Source organism: Sparus aurata, chromosome 6, assembly GCF_900880675.1.
Source record: "Sparus aurata chromosome 6, fSpaAur1.1, whole genome shotgun sequence".
NCBI lineage: Eukaryota > Metazoa > Chordata > Actinopteri > Spariformes > Sparidae > Sparus > Sparus aurata.
This window is the reverse complement of record NC_044192.1, coordinates 33,478,112-33,494,771: the sequence shown is the minus strand read 5'-3', so window position 1 is coordinate 33,494,771 and position 16,660 is coordinate 33,478,112. Positions and strand designations below refer to the sequence as shown.

General features: G+C 40.3%; 1 protein-coding gene across 2 annotated transcripts in view; it reads right to left on the bottom strand.

Annotated features, from left to right (window-relative positions):
- cdk18 (cyclin dependent kinase 18) overlaps positions 1-16,660 on the bottom strand; it is a 58,924-nt gene that overhangs the window by 14,956 nt on the left and 27,308 nt on the right. For both annotated transcript variants that reach the window (XM_030420619.1, XM_030420620.1), the window contains exons 3-10: positions 11,748-11,884; positions 7,755-7,886; positions 6,712-6,768; positions 5,323-5,437; positions 4,158-4,252; positions 3,983-4,045; positions 1,736-1,859; positions 1,132-1,252 (exon numbers count right to left, since the gene is read on the bottom strand). In XM_030420619.1, coding sequence (XP_030276479.1) covers positions 1,132-1,252; positions 1,736-1,859; positions 3,983-4,045; positions 4,158-4,252; positions 5,323-5,437; positions 6,712-6,768; positions 7,755-7,886; positions 11,748-11,884 — 844 coding nt within the window. The remainder of the gene's footprint in view (positions 1-1,131; positions 1,253-1,735; positions 1,860-3,982; positions 4,046-4,157; positions 4,253-5,322; positions 5,438-6,711; positions 6,769-7,754; positions 7,887-11,747; positions 11,885-16,660) is intronic.

Genomic DNA, 16,660 nt, shown 5'->3' with positions numbered 1-16,660 from the left:
AGTCAGTTTCTGGCTCTGATGGGTCAAACAGGTCGGGCTGGGTCCTCCGATGATGCTGCTAGCTTCCATTGTTACTGTAGGTTACGTCCTTGTACAGTACACGGAGGAGGCTCCCCTCTCGCGCGTGGGCATGGTTCCAGCGCCTCTAACTGACACGCCCCCAGTGTTTCACAGCAGAGAGAAGTGCTTGTTTTTCCATGATTTTGAGACCTAATTTTATATACTTGGCAATTTTTTTAATCTTTCAAATTTGGCTCAGTGGTCAGTGACGCATGTTTCTGTGGCGTGACAAACTCATAACACAAATTTATTTCTGCTTTACACGGTCTTTAACTCACTCAAGTGAATGTGTTGATAGAAATCACCGCGATGGTCAGCCCCCCCCACCAAGACTTCAGTGAACTTTCCCCCAGAAAACAGCATCCGTCCCGCAAGTGACAGAGTCACGCAGCGATCTGTTTACTGCTGGCGATTATGTAATAATGTAATTTAGCGCGAAAAACGTAACTCTTTCACCTTCCAGGATGTTTAGGGGGCTGGATTCTCAATCACTATACATTATAAACGGTCCGCGGGTTTGATAGAGATTGACAGGGGGGACACCTGGGAAACACCCCGATGTCATCATCATGACGTGTACCGTCAAGTCTCTTTAGGAGCGGCAGCGCAGCTTTCTGTGTGAATTACATGGCGGTTTGTCTTTATTTCAGCCGTGCTTTGCACAGTTTGAATGACCAATGGCGGAGAATTGACGAACCGCCGCTGCAGCATTAATGCAGCGTCTCTGTGTGAGAGGGGCTATTCTCAGCCTCTGCAGGTACCACTTCCTGTTTAGGAGGACGCGTCGTCCCAGCCCTAAAGTCTATACTGTTCAGTCTATAGTTTACTGGCTTCAGTCTCCTTTACTATTGCTGTGATCTCATCTTCCAAAAAAATAAACCCTCATTAGGATCACAAAGCATGTGCAAGTAAACTGGCTGCATGTTATTTACTACTTCCATCAAGGTTTTAAGCCTCTGCATAGGATGATGGATAATGAACAGTTGGGACAGATTGCAGTGTCCAATCTACCAAACTGATCAAACGTTCACTAGAGGACTGATAATCAAATATCCATAATGTAATACTTACCACATGTCGATAGGTGTGGAGTATTCTGTAGAGCCCAGCAGCACGTCAGGGGGCCGATACCACAGAGTTACCACCTCATTGGAGTAGGTCTTAGTGGGGACAGACTTAGCCCTCGCCAGTCCTGGAAGCACAACATGGGCGGGGTTTACTGATGTCAGACCTTATGAGGCTGTTACAGCAGGCCTGCTTTCTGTGCAAATGTTCAACCTCTTCTCTTTTTTTTCTGCTACCTTGAAATAAAACTCCCTTGAAGTCACAAGTCTCTTGTGTTTCCACAGGTGTAGAATGAAACAGTATAAAGCAATAACTCTCAAATAGTTGGAAAGTCTCCAATTAGCACAGTTTTTTGGGTAAAACTGTTGAAAAACAGTCAAGGTTTACTGGTGGGTTTATCTAACCACTTCCAGCAAAAAACTGAGAAAACTCGGAGAGCGAGCACAGTTGCTAGGAAACAGGAAGTAAGGTCTCCGAGTTGCAATAAAATATAATTGGAAAGCGATTGTGGCAGGAAACTTGCTATTCTATCCCCAAGTGTATTTGCCTTTACGACCACATTTGCATTCGTTGATGTCCGTACATGCAAGTGTTTCTCTGTTATTCCTACCGAAGTCAGCCAGTTTTAGCTCGCCCTTGTCGTTGATGAGCAGGTTCTGAGGCTTTAGGTCTCTGTGGAGGATTTTCCTCTTGTGGCAGTAGGACAGACCACGCAGCAGCTGGAACATGAAGATCTATAGAAGAGAAATGAAAATGATGAAGATCAAACATAAGACATCTTAAAATAATATATGGATTTTAAACTTACTGTACGGAGATAAGTTGGGAATAAACCTCAAACCTATGACCAAATTGACCAAATTGACCTCCTCCTATGTAAGTCTTTCCTCAATGCTCTACACTGTAAAATCTAACGAAGTGACTCTTAAGAAATAAAGTAGACTAATAATTTTAGGTTGTTAAAACCTTTTAGCTTTAGAATCTTCAATTCTACAGTTTACTGTATTGGTAATTCTGAGGCAATCTTTTTTTCTTACTTTTTGATGCTTAATGGAGACAATTCGGTACACCTTATTTGTAATGAGGTGCTGGCAGTGTTGAAGGATTATAATTTACGGTGGCATTTTGACGCCAAACACGGATCCAAGTATGCCAACATTAGCCACCAAGAAATGAAAGGCAGCCTACGTTCTCAAAAGTTTGTAAAAGTTACCCAATAAAATGAACAGTGAAAGTCATTTTTATTGTGGCTAAAGAACTTGCCCAGTTGTGTATCCTGACCAGAAACACGCTTTTTACATTGACAGCTTGTGAAGAAAATCAAATATAGAGGCAATTATATAATATGACAACAAGTAGATGCATTTATAGAGTCTTACATTTACAACCAGCCCTTTGTAAGGCCAGCTCTAATGTTTATGTGGCCTGGAATTAAATTGTGAAAAAACCCCTCTTGTTCCCTGAAAGTCTCGAGCTAAAACAATGAAATAATTAACATTCTCAAGAACAGAGATGTCAATTATCCAACACAATTAGAGAATGAAAAGATTCATGTATCGCTTAGTCCCATTTTGTGCCTCTTGCTACACCTCAGATATGGAGCTAAGCATTCAATTTAGCTAAAAATGTATGCATGTCTAAAACAGGATGTTATTAAAGAGTTACTGCTGTTTTGAAGGTATTTCCAGAATCCTCAATTAATATTCTAACTATGTGGATGAATAAAAGCCAGTATGCTACATAATTCCAAAAAAAAGTTCAACCTACTTCCAAACCAGCGAATCGGTTTCCCAACTCAAACAAAGATAGAAATGTCCGAAATGACATACAGTAGGTTCAAAAGGTCTGAGACCACGTGTCTTCTATTTTGCATTTTGACCGACCTCCTCCACAGTAGTAGTTAACCGGTGGTGGATTTTTAAAGGTCGATATAATAACGATAGTTGAGCCCATTTTTTCTAACCCTATCACCAAAGTAATACGTGGAGGCTATTTCATGGAGTGGATAATTACTGTATGACAAAAATATCTCTGATGTAACTTTAGTCTCTCTAAGTCTAAACTGAAAAACGTGACATTAATTGGGCTGTAGTGCACGTATGCCTGCTGCATAAATAACATTAATGTACAGCAGTTACCTGCCTGTGTCAGTTAGTTTACTTTAGATTCAGAGGGAGAGGGAGATTAAGGGGATTTAGATATTTTCAGCAGAAGTGGCTCTCAAATGATTGACTAAGAGTATCCTCCAACTATCGGAGCTAAGTTCAGCCAATAACAATAGTTTGTAAAAGGTCCTATCAGCACCTCTACTCCACAGTCACCCATGATTGTTCTTTCACTAGTGGTCTCACACCTTTTGACCCTTCTGTATGTCCTTGGTCAATTTGTGTGACTTGAGCCTTTGCTTTCCAGTACTGCAAATGGAAATACAAAGTTAGAAACAATTTACGATGACATAATATTTTCGTTGCAGCAGACAACATTTTGTCATCTTGATGTTTAGAACAATGTTTTGTAATGATAATGCACGAGAGGCACAAACTGGGACTTACCTTTTAATTCTATGATTCTGTTAGATTAGTGCCCTGTTTCCCCAGGTAATACCTGTGTTTTGTTGTTCCATTTTCAGGCCTGCATAGCTAGCATGCAAATCTAATTCTGCTTGATAATTAGCTTTTGGGCTTGAGACAAGCAGCTGAATTAAAAACTCCCCTAAATGACAGAATGAATCTGAATTTGAATGAAATCGAACATGGTACGTGTTATGATTCATGTCTTTGCTAAGGTGTTCCTCTTCCTTTCCCTCATATACAGTCAGTAGTAACAACGCTGAGTCATTTTCATCCTGGAGGCTCACCTTAACATTATGCATGCTCATGAGATTCCCGCAGTTGTCCAAGTACTGTTTAAGGTCGCTGTCCTGGAAGAGACAACAGCCACAGTGTTCACACTTTAATATATCCATTCCACGTGTGTGTAATTGAGGTTAAGACCTTCAAAACTCCTTCAAGCTGAACGGTCAGTGTACTCACAAGATACTCAAAAACCAGAGTGAGGCAGCGTTCAGTGTGGATGATGTCGTGCAGTGTGACGATGTTGGCGTGTTTGAGGTTCTTCAGTAGAGACACTGGGTACACAGAAGAAGGACGGGTGAATAGAGACAATAGACAAAATGACTTTCTTACACCTTGGAGCTATGCTTTTAGACTTACAATGGGTTTAAACTTGTTTTGTCTGTTTAACTGAAATGGACTGCAGACATGTGCTATGTCCCAGTTACATACCCCAGTACATACTAGTCATATACAGTAGATACTCATAATTTTTCATAAGAGATAATAATTCCTTCATTTTCCGCCTTCAGTAATTCCTCCATTTCTTTTGTCCATTGCACTGGGTGACACCGCAATCCATCTATTGCACACTTTTTGGCTATTTTACGCATAATTTTAGTTCTTTAGCTCTTTATCGGTGTACCCTTCATACCCAAAACCTGCTTAGAAGTAGTATGTGGTATGAATCTGGAACTTTATGCAGCAGAGGTTTATGGTAGGTTAATAATGGTCAGAACGAGGGCAGATTAATATAACTATGACGGAATTATTTTTTCCAAAAGGTACATTTTTTTCACTATGATCCCACACTGTGAATACTACCACATAGTCCATACAGTAAAAATATACATATTATATTAGACACATTATTATAAAGAGTGATAAAACAACTGTTTATAACTGCACCTAATTGATATTCCATCTGCATTTATTCATTTCTGATGCCACACAGAGAATTATTGATTATTTTGCAAACCGTCAACCCTGTGTTATGAATGCAGCAGCACATGAAGTTGAACGCGAGGTCAGTCCATCCACCTGTGAACCGCTCCGTCACATACTGCCCACAGATTTAATGCAAGTCATTATATAGAGTGAAAGTACACAGCTACTATGCGGTGTCTTTGAACTGACTAAGTGGCGTGGACTTTACGAGACAATTGCAAAAAGCTCTGCGTTTGGTTTAGATGCTATATTTCAGCAATAGTTGACAGTTAAAATGCACTTCAGTCATTTCCTTATTGTATGACTTGCCCCCCAAAATAAATAAATAATTATCTACCTGGGGGCAGCAGCCCTTGAGTGGAAAATCTTTATTTGTGTATGTGTGTGTGTGTGTTTGTGTGTGTTGATGTGCGTTCACCTTCTCTGATAGCAGTGCAAGGTGCTCCCTCCTCGTGCTCCAGCCGGATCTCCTTCAACGCCACCAGGTTCTCTGTTAGCTTGCTTCGCCCTTTGAACACCGTGGCATACGTCCCCTTTGACCACACACACAAACACACACACACACATAAGACTCTAGGTAACATTCTGAAAATACTTGAGAACTGTTGCGGATGACTGCACTTCTGTCTTTTTTCTCCGTGTGTAAGTGAATTTAATTGAATTCTGTTTACTTTCACTGTCTGTTTACTTTCTCATCAACATCATCGTTAGCACATAAACAGAAATCAGGATGGATAATTAACTCCAACCCAACTGATTAAGGTTAGAGGTTTTAACCGCTATCATCCATAAGTAGCATCAAAACATTACATCAATGTTATGCAAGTGTCTCGAGCAGGCATTGATTTAATCTGTTAATCAAGTGCTTATTCACTTCCTTGCGAAATGATCATTGGGATTTCTCATGACTGACTATCACAGCTCCCTAATGATTGTTCTTTATAAATCCTGGCTTTGCAATGCTGACAATTCTTCCATTCATATATAGCTGACTGTTGGTGATGCAATAACTGTCCATCAGATCATCTACCGCAGGCTGAAAATAGAGCAAATCCTTTCGGATACTGAGAGCAGGAACAATAGTAAATGGCTACTGTTCAAATCACTGTTTTCCGCTGCATATAATCTAAACCATGCCTTTGTGAACAGCAGGTTATGAGAATTGACAACAAAAGCCGCTTTTTTCCGTCCCTCAGCAACACTGTTATTTGCTGCCAAGCCTTGTGACTCAGACTAATGCAGACAGCGTCTGTCACTAATCATTCCTTGCTCCTTAAGGCAACAACTGTTCTCAGATAAATGTTGAGGGATTTTGGCAGAGTTTTGCAGTATTAAAGCCCTCTTCATCTTCAGCACGGCCGTGCTTTGTGAACGCACAAAGTGGGATGTATTCACACATGTTGGAGCACATGGTGTGAATACAGAGTTAAGGCTTGTAGCTGTTATTCTTGTGAAGCTGTGCCAGCCAAACCTGACTAGGGCAAGAAAACGGACACATGGGTTTACTGTACACTTTGTCTTATAGAAAATAAGTGTTGTACCCAGGCTTGACTCACAGCAAACCTGATGAGTATAATGAAGACTTTCAGACAACCTGTCGTCAGCATGGTCCATTATTTTTGAGAATGTTCCATCTAGAGAACGGGATGTTCCATCTAGGTTCAAGTTATCGCTCACTGGCTGCACTGGGAGCAGTAGTAGGAGTATTGAAAGTTGTAGGCTCATCTCTCAACTGACCTCTTCACTTTCCACCGACCTTCTGAAACATGTTACAAAGTGAATGTCTGAATAATTGGTGTTGACGTACTTCACCCAGTTTGCCGAGCTTCACGTACGTCTCCAGTTTCCCAAAGCCTATGTCAGACTAGAGACAGAGAGAAAAAGAGAGAGTCATTTAATTTAGGGTGTTTACTCTTATAATTTTCTCCTCTGATTATACTTTAGAGCAGTCATATAAAATCACATTTGCATGGATTAGATAAAGAAGACATGCCAAGTTTCAGGTTTGTAAGTTTCATTTGGGTTACTACTAGACTAGGTTGACATGCTTTATTGCCAAAAAAACATCTCAGTCCCACATGCCTGACCCAGCACCGTGAACAGCAACAGAGCATTATTGAAATGTATGACATGGTGATGTAGAAAAAAAAAATTGAAGGCCACACTAATGCTGAGGCAGACAGGAGCTTCTGGTGACCTTTTAACTTTACATGCACAGTAACATATATGAAACTCTGAAGTTTGAAATATCTCATAATAGGTTTTTTTCAGTAAAGTAAGCACAAATCCATGTTTACTCTGTCAACCTGGCACGATACAATTGCCTTTTAATGGAGAACTGTGATAAATATTAAAGAAAATAATGTACTCATTATAACAATATTCATCAGATAAGATACTTAACTATCTTAAGACAAGAGGATTCTGCATGCTGCTTGTGCTCAGCATAGCAATTCATTCATGCTAATGTAGTTTCGGTTCCCCTGCACCATTCTTAGAGTATTTCTCTTATTATAATAATAAAAGTAACATAATAATAATAATAACAGTGAGGCAAGATTAAAGGACAAGTCATTTGCAGAGAGGAAAATACTGTTTACATCATGAGCTGCCTTCACTGGCTCAAGACTAATGTAACAAATGGATTGTAAAACAAAAAAGAGGCAAATATGGTCGCCAAAATGAGTTTCACATCAGATGAAATATTGACCACAATAGACGGACGGACGGACGGACGGACAGACAGATAGATTCCTTATTAATGTCAAGTCTTGGGAGAACATGGGGGGGCATCCTAATAGATGGATAGATACATAGACCTGTTGTTGTAGTATACAGTAGAGTACTAACCAGTGAAGCACGTCGAGACATGCGGCTGAGAGGTTTGCAGAGCGGTGAGTTGTCACTCTCCAGCTGCAGTTTCTTGAGGAACTCTGGAGGCAGACGGATGTCCATGGGCAGAGACATGCGCTTACTGACGTCCTGCAGCGAGTCAAAACAAGTTCATGTTACAAAATACACCTCTTCCTTATTATTTCTGTTGTGGATGGAAAGTTTAGCTTGCCATTTAGACTATAAATCTTTAGTACAAAGTTCAACATCATTCATGCTTCATCTGAAATGATAATAAAACATCTATATGGTCACTACGACATGTGACTCCAACAGCCTCCAGTCTGCTCATTTTGTTAAACTGCTCTGTTCTTATATCATGTTGGTTACCAACACTGACCAGTATTACTGTTGTTGCTAAACACGATACCACATTATAATGAGGCATTCTTTATTAAAAGTGGCTTAATTATCATTAATGAATCATTTGGGAATAAGAAAAAAACTGCTTCAAACATGTCACTTATAAGTTAAGAAGAAAACAGGGCAACTGTTGAATTCAGAAAAGGGAAGTAAGTAGTTTACTCAAGTGCACAAATACAGTCATCCATTTCAAATGCATCCGACAGAACAACTACGCTTATATTTTAATCAATTACACTGTCTACATCGGCAATGTAACAGCACCTGCAATACCTCTGTAAATGTTCCTCTCATTTCATTTTTACAAGTTTCCTTTTTTTATTTGTTTTGTTACAGAATGTGTTTTGGGTTCTGAGCATTGCCAAAACGCAGCCGACCTACACTGCGGACTGTACCTTAATGCATCCTGTGTAGATTCTTGTGAACACAGATATGGCATAGAAGCTGCTCCTTTTCTGCTAATGTGTGCTGCGTTGACATTTGTATTAAATGCCAGCTCAAATTACATTGAGTCCTTTTCATACATAATACTACTTTTTATTGTATCTTACAAGCTCTTGCCTGCTGCTTCTATTAATCACTGAAAGAAAGAAATAATTACTTCAGAAAATATCAGGAATGTTCATCTCAGCACTCTGGAGGAGCGCATTACTGTCTGTGTTTGATTGACAACAGCTGCCAGGCTGTCACAATGCTGGTGTTACTCCCTGGGGAAGGACACACAACTCTGAAACAAACTCGTGCTGTAGCCTACATGTAATGGGCAGACATGAAGAATAAGGACCACACCACCACCAAACCAGACCGAAGTGAAATTCAGAGTTGTGTTTACGTGCTGTTAAACCAACGTAGTAGTTAATTTAGCCCTGGTAAATGTTTGTTTCGTGGTCTGTTCAACAAGCTAACTTTTAGGTGCAGGACATTGTGCTACCGTATACCGTAACATATTCCATTGAATTATTTGCAAAACTACAGGCATCATTGAAACTACAAAATATAAAATTTTAGTAGTTTTGTCCCCAACTGTTTGTGATTTTTTCCCCTGAGGAGAACAAAGGAGACATTCACACAGCATTATGTATGCTGTAGCAGACAAAAAAGCTATTTAATATCAGTTGCATTTTAAGGGCACAAGGAACACAGATTGCTTTGACTGGCAGCTACCCTGGATTGGATAATCCAGGGTAGCTGCCAGTGAAGCATTATGTGCTAGGCCATAATCATGTATGAGTGCTTTATAAATTAACTGTAATGACAATTTTTGATCTCCCAGGTTTTTGACAAATACGTTTGACTTGTGTATCCCCTTGCCTAACTTACATAGCTTTTTAGTTAGTCCAGAAGACAGCCTTGGTAAAATAGCTGCAGAGCCAGACCAAAATTCATTTATTCAAACATTTTAGGAAGTAAGTTGACTTGCCGTCTTACAAGGAGTTGATGCTAAATGTGAAGTTGTGCTAACTTGGCATAAAGACTGGGAGACAGGGGGACGCTAGCTGGAGAAAAAAACAGACTTTTAACATACACCCACATGTTTTATCATAATAATTACAATAAAAATAAGAAGAAAGAAGAAAACGAGTCAGGATAGCCTGCCATGTGAAGCTGATTGCATCCAGCTTAGCAGATGAGTTAGTTAATCTCCTTCACAAGAGGAAAATACATGGGTTCCAACAGCTATGTACTTACATGTTGTATGATATCTACCTGTCCATCAAAAACAGACCAGAAGCCAGCAGCTTCAGTATGAGGGCTGTGGGCAGTCACTGGGCACAGCTGTTGATGACTATTAATCAGCTCTGATGTGTAACATTAAGCTAGCTCAATAAATCACAACGTGTCATGTTGTGCTTCAGCAAATTGATTATAAAAGATTAATGTCCCCACCCATAGATAATGAAGTGAATTAAGCCAGTTATATGCTTTACGCTTTTTAAAATTAATATTAAGGAGTGATTCATAAAATCCCGGCAGCAATTTGCTCAAGCTACAAGATAATCACACAAACTGCAGACATGATGGCTTATGAGGAAGTGAGTGGATCAGTAGTGTTAAGACTTTCTCCCTTGATTAGAAATTATTTGGATCTTTACTTTGTTTAAAGTTCGGTGGACCTACCATGAGAATGAGTCATCTTCATATATCTGTTCAGCACAGTCCTGCGATGAGGCCGATCAGTCAAAAGTGAAATCACCTGTGTAGGTGGAGGCTAACGAGGTTGTGCAGGGCCTTCAAAAGTCATGAATCTGCTGCGATAATAAGTCAATTCTTGGCTTGTAAATGTTTATGCTCTCAAGTTCTGTAAATCTAGCCAAAAAAACAACATTACAAACAAGCCAAATAGATTATTCACTTCCTGTCAACCATGTTTTTTTTCTTTCATTTGCCTACTGATGGATTAGGGTTGGCCCAATGGATGATTAATGGCTGACTACTGAACCCTGCACCATCGTGATTTAAAAGCCGCCCCACCAGAGAGCCCAATAAAGTAGTGTATTCCATCAGTGATGATGTAAGGGAGGACTTGTTGCCATTTTCGAAATGTGAAAGAGTAGAATCAGAATCAGAATCAGAAAAACTTTATGTAAAGTGAAGAGTTTACTGCTGCTCAATGCACTAATGCTTCATCTACATGCCATTTGTGGCAGCGGTGCTTCATGTCTGTCGGCTGCTGTGACTGCTGATTCTCTCAGTTGTGCTGTTGATATATGCGTGTTCTTAGCTATGTATAGCTAACCTCTAAGTCACAAACATGTGGTGAGGAGACAAACACGTGTAAACCCAGTATGAGTATGTATGTTGTGATGGGAAACTGTGGAGGTTGTCATCAGAGTGACAGTGGGGAAACAGCAGTGACAACGGTGGTGTGCTAAAAACCAACTCCTGCCATTCAGAAACATATAGCAACATTGTTGGACATTGCATATCCAATTTGTTAGACATTGCCCAACTCCATGGTTGATAAAGCATTAATTAACCACACATCCAGTAGTTACATTTTGTTGAATGAAGCTATCCTGATTGCCTCAGATCCCAGCCCTCGCTCTCTGTCACACTATCTATAACTATTTCTGTCTTGACAGCAAGTCCCTCCGGTGCAGTCACTTCCCTCTGGCATACAGCTTCACCTGACTGTCTGGTACGAGTAATGTGGAGTATGAGAAAGACTCGAAGTGAATCATACTCACTCCACAGGGACATTTTCTGAGAAGGTGGAACTGTGAACTCTCATATATTTCCAATAAAAACGCCTGGTGCTCTGGGGATAGTTAAAAGCATCTACGGTGACTCATTTCACTGAGCTGGCAGAGGTGGAAATGGAGAAATGAGTCAGGAGAACAAACAACTGAGGCCACTGTTGATATTTATGTCAGAGTGACTTTTTAATGCTTTTAATGGCAACCTGAACCTAGACAGTTTCCTATCATTACTTTATCAGCAACACTTAAATTACCGTGGGAGAAAAGCATGGCAGCGTATGACTACAGCATGACTGGAAACTAAAGTTAACACACTGCCAGTCACCCTTTATCTGTCGTATAAACCTTTGTGTGCCTACAGCCATTCTTTTAGCCCTTTGCTACTTACCTCCATGGAGAAACGTCTGTGCTGGGCCTTGCTGTGATAGTGGAGGTGGGATGGAGACTGAGCTCCCGGTGTTGTTGGTTCAGGTGTCACCGGACTGGCATCTTGAGATGGAGGACCCAGCCTGTCTGGAGTCAGGCCTGACAGAGGAGAAACATGATCACTTAACGATTGTAGACCATTTTAACGAACAACTTCAATGATCAGTGACATAGATTCTGATGAAGCTCAACATGTCATTCCAAAACCGGTGTGCAATAGTCATATGATTTATATTATACTTCATAATCATTAAACATTCAGTGACACCTTCTTGTGCCCCTATTGGAAAAATCTGAATCCATTTTGTTTCTTCTTTAGGGTTTTTAAAGTTTTTTAATCAGAACAATAGATGACATTTAAACATCCACTGCAAACATCCATCTGTGGCCTGTGCAAACATTTGCCACCTACAAAGCTGTATCTCACCCAAATTTCTTATCTTTTATATTTTCAGTAATTCAGCTCTACCTTTTATGGAGGTTTCTATCATTTCACACTTCAGTTGCTGGTGAAGACCTTTGCACAAAGCCAGGCTGTTTCCCCCTGTTTCCAGTCCTTGTGAAGCTGAGCTAACTGGCTGCTGGCTACAGTTATATTTACCATACCAGGCACTAGACTGGTAACGATCATATCTTACTCTTGGCTAGAAAGCAAACATAATTCCAAAAATGCTGCACTGTCTGCAGTGTAAAAGGGGTCACTATTGAATTTACAGAAAATTGTTACCAAACTCTGTAGCCCCTTTGCTGTGCGGAGGCTTTCAGCATTGTTTTGGTTTTATAGCAATTAACTTTACTGATTTAATTCAGTCGCTCTACTCTAAGAAATGCGCTGTATAATAGAAACCTTGATTTGACAACATCCACCAATCGGATTAACAGTAGGACACTGCTACCACCAGTGAGGCCTGTGGGTAAATCAAACTTTAATTGTATTCAGTCACAAGAAGAGTGAAAACATGTTTACCATCACAAAAAGCCTTCAGATAGTCTTCTTTCAATGAAATATACTCTTCAGGTTTGATATAACAGCATCTTTATGCTAACCCATTGAAGTGCTGCCAACAGTTGCTTCCCTCACTGGTTGTCTTCTAAACCCCACTCGTAGCTGCCAGTAGTGCCTCAAAGGAGACTGACTGGTTAAAAAAACTGTCCATAGCTTGAAGCCTGGCAAGCTGGTTTTGCAAGATCGGAAATCCATCTGCCTTGCCATCTGGATTGTAAATAGACTGTTCCCCAGCACATTTATAAGATGTCAGATGTTTGTGTGATTAGCTTGTTGTAGATTAATGCTGCATTAAAGAATTGTGATCATGATACCAGAGAGGCTTTTTACAGTTGAAATATCAACTTGTCATTGTTCTCTGATAGGCAAACTGTATAATGATGTCACCATTTCTGAGTTACCTCAGACTGAAGCAGGATATATGGTTCTGCGTTAAGGAGCTAAAGGGTAGTAATTCTGTCACAGTCATTGGAACATGATACATTTCAACACTGATTTGCTTCGACTGCTCGTGTCTCTCACGCAGGTTTCTGACTTTTTGTTTGAAATCAACGGTAGTGAAGACACCATTAACAAAACTTAAGAGACAATTTAAAATATATCAAAACAAGGAAACGCTCAAATGTCTGCAGACACCCTCAAAATGACTCTTATCGTTATGTTTTCTGAGACGACGCTCACATAACAACAGATGATGTCAGAGTCAAAGCAGCCGAATCGAATTTGTCAGACAGTTCCACTGTGAGCACACCAGCATTTCAGCGTGACAGCTATCCAGCTAGTGCGGTGGGAAGAATGGACTTTGATCTGCATACAGCATTGCATGTGATGTGTGTTTGATGGCTGGTCGGTGTATTTTAATGCTACCTGCTGTGAGGTTTCAGCGACAGTTTGATCTCCCGCGAGTGAGGCTTCCTCACCGGTATGGCGAGCGTGGTGTGTGGGCATTTGTCTCCATTTTATAGGCACCCACCAGTCGAGTGTGTGTTATAGCTGTTCCCTCCTGTGGTGAAGCACGAAGCACTTTAACTCCTTGTTTCAATGGGGCCAATGGCTAACAAGGGAAGCAGGTCTCGATGTTAAGAAGGAGGGCTTGTTTATCTCTTTTAAAGCCTACCCCTTAACTCTCTCTCTCTCTCTCTCGCTCTAAAACACACACACACACACACACACACACACACACACACAAATTAATAGTTACCGCATGACCTGTGGCCTCTCTTGCACTACAGGAAATTATTAACAGTATGAATTCAGCAAACACGCACCTCATAAAACAAAGTGCTGGTGTGAAACATGTAAGATATATCAGATAAATAAGGCAGATAGTTAAGGCTAAGGCATCTCAGATTTTAAAATGTCTGGATGAGTTTTACTGGGAATGTTTAACAGCACTATAGAGAGGTCTCTAACTGGCCATTTTGTGTCTGATAGATTGACAGTCTACTTTAAAGGGGCTGCGGGTATGAAATGACAACCTGATTGCTAGTCATTTGAACATCACAGCAACAGTGCTCCTTTGATCCCCCAATGCTAATTATGGTCAGTGAAGGTGATACAGATATATGCACACACGCACAGGCACGCACACATGTACACACGCACACACGCACACACACACACACACACACACACACACACACAGGGCCTGATTGCTGTGAGATATGGATGGGTGCCCGCTAGACATCTTTGAAAAAGGACAATCCAATATGGTGCACCACATGATGTTTTCGTAGCAGTTCCATCTGAAACTATGGTTACAGTGAGAAGGAGAAATAGGAGGAGGAGTTAGGAGAGACATTACGATGGTAAGTTGGGTAGTAAGCTTTACAGGTTGTGGCAGAATGAATCCTATGCTATGTTTGAGTACATTTCACACAACACGAGTAGCACACATTCAAGCACAAAATTTGGTCAAGCAGCTTAAGACGGCAGTACAACAGATGCTCATTTTTCACTTTCAACTCAAAACTTTCAGATTTTGAAGAGCCACACGATTAAATAATTCTTTCCTCGTTCATGATGGCTTGGCGCTAAACCGGAAGTTAGCCGACTTTGTCAGTAAAAGTCTCGAATGCCCTACAATGCGGAACTATTGCGGAAGACAAGCGAGTTATTTTGCTTTACGCAGCAGCTGAAATAGAAATGAATGGGACTTTGCTCTCATGTCTGACAATTGTAACATCCTTGGATTAAGCAGCTTCCCACTAGTAGCACATGAGCAAGCAGATCTGTCACCTTGTACAGCTAGGTATGACAACACCACTAGAACAAACCATATGCAGCACTGTAGTTTGTAATGTTTGATATGGTTATGGTCCTGAATGTTCATACCAAGTTTCACTGCAACCCATCCAATAATTGGTGAGATATTTCAGTCTGGACCAAAGTGCTGGACTGGCTGTCTAACAACCCTCCTGATATTGCCAACCACTTAGCCCCATAATACCCACTAGTATGGCTGTTTTTGTGACTAAATATTTGCAATCAGTAATAATAATTGTGGTTCTCAGTCTTGGTTAAAACTGTGAAAAGAACACGTAGGTTTTTCAAGATACATTGGGGAGTTTTTGATTGACATTTCTTCTGATGGTTTCATGTTTTTACTCTTATCAACAGTTGATCAACAGTAGAATGTTTTATATTGTTTATTGACAGTCTGGTTTTGACACCTGTTATTTAATTTATGTAATTTAGTGTTTTGGTATGAACGTGACATGAACTTGAATTAGACAGCTTTAAGTAACTGATGTGAGAGTTTTATGTAGATGTGTCAAAAATAAACAAGCACTGGCCTGAGCAAGTCCTTTCTCATCAATCCATAGATGTTTTATTTACTATACAGTGCTTCCTAACCTGTGTATCCTTTGCGGCTGGTCCAGATTTCCCCTAGGTCTTGTGCCAGTAACACTTGCCAAGCACAAAATATCAGAGAAAGTTGGTGAATAGCGAGTGACTGAAGAAATTGATATTTTTTCATGAGACAGTGGAAATTAAAAAAAGAGTTCAAATGTGGGTGAGGATTTGACATAAAGTGCATTCATCAGGATACAGTGCTGGTCTGAAACATGACTCCAAATGAATGAAAATGTTGCTCCTTGTCTGCTGGATGTGTAATATTTCGGCAGCTGTTTGCCATCACCATGACCATAACAGCTTAATATGGTGCTAGCATGTCAATGTTAGGCTTAATGCAGAGTTTGCTTTGTTCACAGGAACTTTTTTTTTTGCTTTTCCTGTAAAAGAAAATGGCACTCTCCCTTGGGCGACAAGTAGTCAACATAATTATGATAAGAATCTCACCTGCTTCGTAATACACTCTCTGCAACTCTGCATGTGTGTGCCAGAGGGTTTTATAATTTGAAGGCTCAACCAACTCACCGTCACACAGAACCAATTTAATTCAACCAACTTGAATCATTTGTTTGTTATTCATCAGGATTCATTTCTTGCAGCAGTTTTGGTTTTCAGCTGTGATCAAGAAGAAACGCTCATGTGTCACAGTGGCTTATGTGATTAATCTCATCTTAACATTGGCACGTTCGTTCATATGGGAGCTCAGCAAAACACCTTTAAATGGACTAATATATGGAAAGTGAACAAGGGGATTCTGTCTAATGTGAAGTATTAGTCATTAGTCAGGCAAAAAAGTCCTGGCCACGACACTGACTGAAACACACACACACGTACACATATTTGTATGTACGTGCAACCTCAGGGGATGCTAATGAGTTCACCGTGCTCATTGATCTGAGACTGATTGACTTTTCTTTGTGTTTGTCAGTTTGATCCAGCTCTTATTTTTAAATGCAAGAAACAACATCAAAGAATCCAATAATCTGATAAGACTGAAGAAGTTCAACTCTTCT